The sequence below is a fragment of the Alexandromys fortis genome, unplaced genomic scaffold (assembly GCF_014885135.2).
Source record: "Alexandromys fortis isolate MF-2015 unplaced genomic scaffold, M_Fortis_MF-2015_v1.1 scaffold_5282, whole genome shotgun sequence".
NCBI classification, from domain to species: domain Eukaryota; kingdom Metazoa; phylum Chordata; class Mammalia; order Rodentia; family Cricetidae; genus Alexandromys; species Alexandromys fortis.
Genome location: NW_026073153.1, coordinates 1 through 1,944, shown reverse-complemented (window position 1 = coordinate 1,944; position 1,944 = coordinate 1). Strand labels below are relative to the sequence as shown.

General features: G+C 37.9%; 1 protein-coding gene across 1 annotated transcript; it reads right to left on the bottom strand.

Moving 5' to 3' along the window:
- Window positions 1-298: 298 nt before the first annotated feature.
- On the bottom strand, window positions 299-742 carry LOC126496482 (dolichyl-diphosphooligosaccharide--protein glycosyltransferase subunit STT3A-like). Its single transcript, XM_050133977.1, has 2 exons — window positions 598-742; window positions 299-481 (listed from the first exon to the last, which is right to left on the bottom strand). Exons 1-2 carry the CDS (start codon window positions 700-702, stop codon window positions 314-316), a joined length of 273 nt encoding a protein of 90 aa, XP_049989934.1. The 5' UTR covers window positions 703-742; the 3' UTR covers window positions 299-313.
- Window positions 743-1,944: the final 1,202 nt, after the last annotated feature.

Below are 1,944 nucleotides of genomic sequence, written 5' to 3'. Positions count from 1 at the left end.
GCTCACTGAGGGTAGGACTGATTGGTTCTGGTCCTACAAAAAATCAGACGAGCAAGCCAAAAGAAGCAAATCTGTAAGCAACACTCCTCCATGGCTTCTGTATCAGCTCCTACCTCTACGTTCCTGACTAGATAGAGTTCCTTTCCCTGTAGATAAAATAATGTTCTCCTCCCCAGGTTGCTTTGAATAAAAGTGTTTCATCACAGCTAACAGAAACCCTAATTAAGACAATAAGCAATAATTCTTTTCATGGTAAGTTACTAATGATAATGGCTGACATGACACTCTCAGAAACAAATATAAATAAATAAAATTAAAATAGTAACTGATTCACTACATCTTCAATGCCCACAGATAGAACAATATCAAGTACAGTACCATCAGAGGAATACCCAGTAAGGCCTCCAAAAATGACAAGCACATAGCTGACATCAAGCTCCCTCATGATTTCATATGCTTTTTCTTCTGTGGATGCCATTGCCTAGAAAAATAAATGCACAATGTTCAAAAAAAAATCTCAAGTCAACTTGCTCTCCTAGCAACACATTTCCCAACAGACCTCAGATATCAGACACCCTAAGGACCCATTTACTTTACCTGCCCTACTCGAGAAATATGAGTATTATTCCATGTGTTATTATCCACTAAAATTGTCCGATTTGCCATTGCGGTAATCTGGTAGCCATAATCCCACCATGACATGACCTTTGCATCCTAAAACAAGAATGAATACAGAAAAATGTTTATCTCACTGCTCTTAAAACCCAAATGCTGCCGGGGTGGTGGTGCACACCTTTAATCCCAGAACTCGGGAGGCAGAGGCAAGTAGATCTCTGTGTGTTTGAGGCCACCCTGGTCTACAAGAGCTAGTTGCAGGGCAGCCAAAGCTACTATACAGAGAAACCCTGCCTCAGGGTAAAAAAAAATGCTAAAAGGAATGGAAGGACATCTTTGATAGCAAGTAAGACTTTCCTTATTAATCAACTTCTTAACAGAGTAATGTACTCCTAACAAGAAAATAAAATTGATAAAATTGGGGCACCGGCTCCTCCATTTATACAGTCAGGAAATAGTTTACATTACATACAACCCAACATTCCCAAATACCCTACTTCCAAACAAGCATAGGGGACTACGTAGTACAGCTAAGACAGTTTAGTGTCACTAGGTAATTTAAATTTTTTTCTTCAGAGATATGGTCTCACCATGTACATCAGGCTGGCCCCAAACTCAGAGGTTCACCTGCTTCTTATCCTCAACGCTGAGATTAAAGGCATGTGCCAACATTCCTCATCTGTCATTAGGTAATTTTTAATGTGTCCCTTAATAACATAAAATCATTATAAAATTTATAAAAACATTACAAAGTCATTATAAAATTATTACAGAAGTAGAAGGGAAAACACAAACCACAAAATATGATGGCAGGATTAAAAGAGTCTTAGTTTGGGGACTGAGTACACAGCTCAGTGGTGGAGTATGTGCTTAACACATGCTAAGGTTCTGGGTTCAGCCCCAACACTGCTTTTAAAAAACTTCTTAGTTTGGGTTATTAGCAAATCTGACTCAGAAATACTGTTTCCAATAGCTACTGAAAAAAAAAATCACTTCAGAACCTCAAAAGACATAACTTACAATGTTAAATGTCATTATTATTAGGTGGTAACTCTTTACCTTGATTCTGTTTTAGTTTCTGCTTTTTTTATAGCAAACATAATTAATATTTTCTTCTTTTGAAACTCATTTAATCTACCTTATATTAAAACCACTACCATATCAATACAAATTTTCAAACAGAATCTAGAATTTAAGATACTCTAGAACAGGGCTGGAGAGATGGCTCAGAGGTTAAGAGCATTGCCTGCTCTTCCAAAGGTTCTGAGTTCAATTCCCAGCAACCACATGGTGGCTCACAACCATCTGTAATGGGGTCTGGTGCCCTCT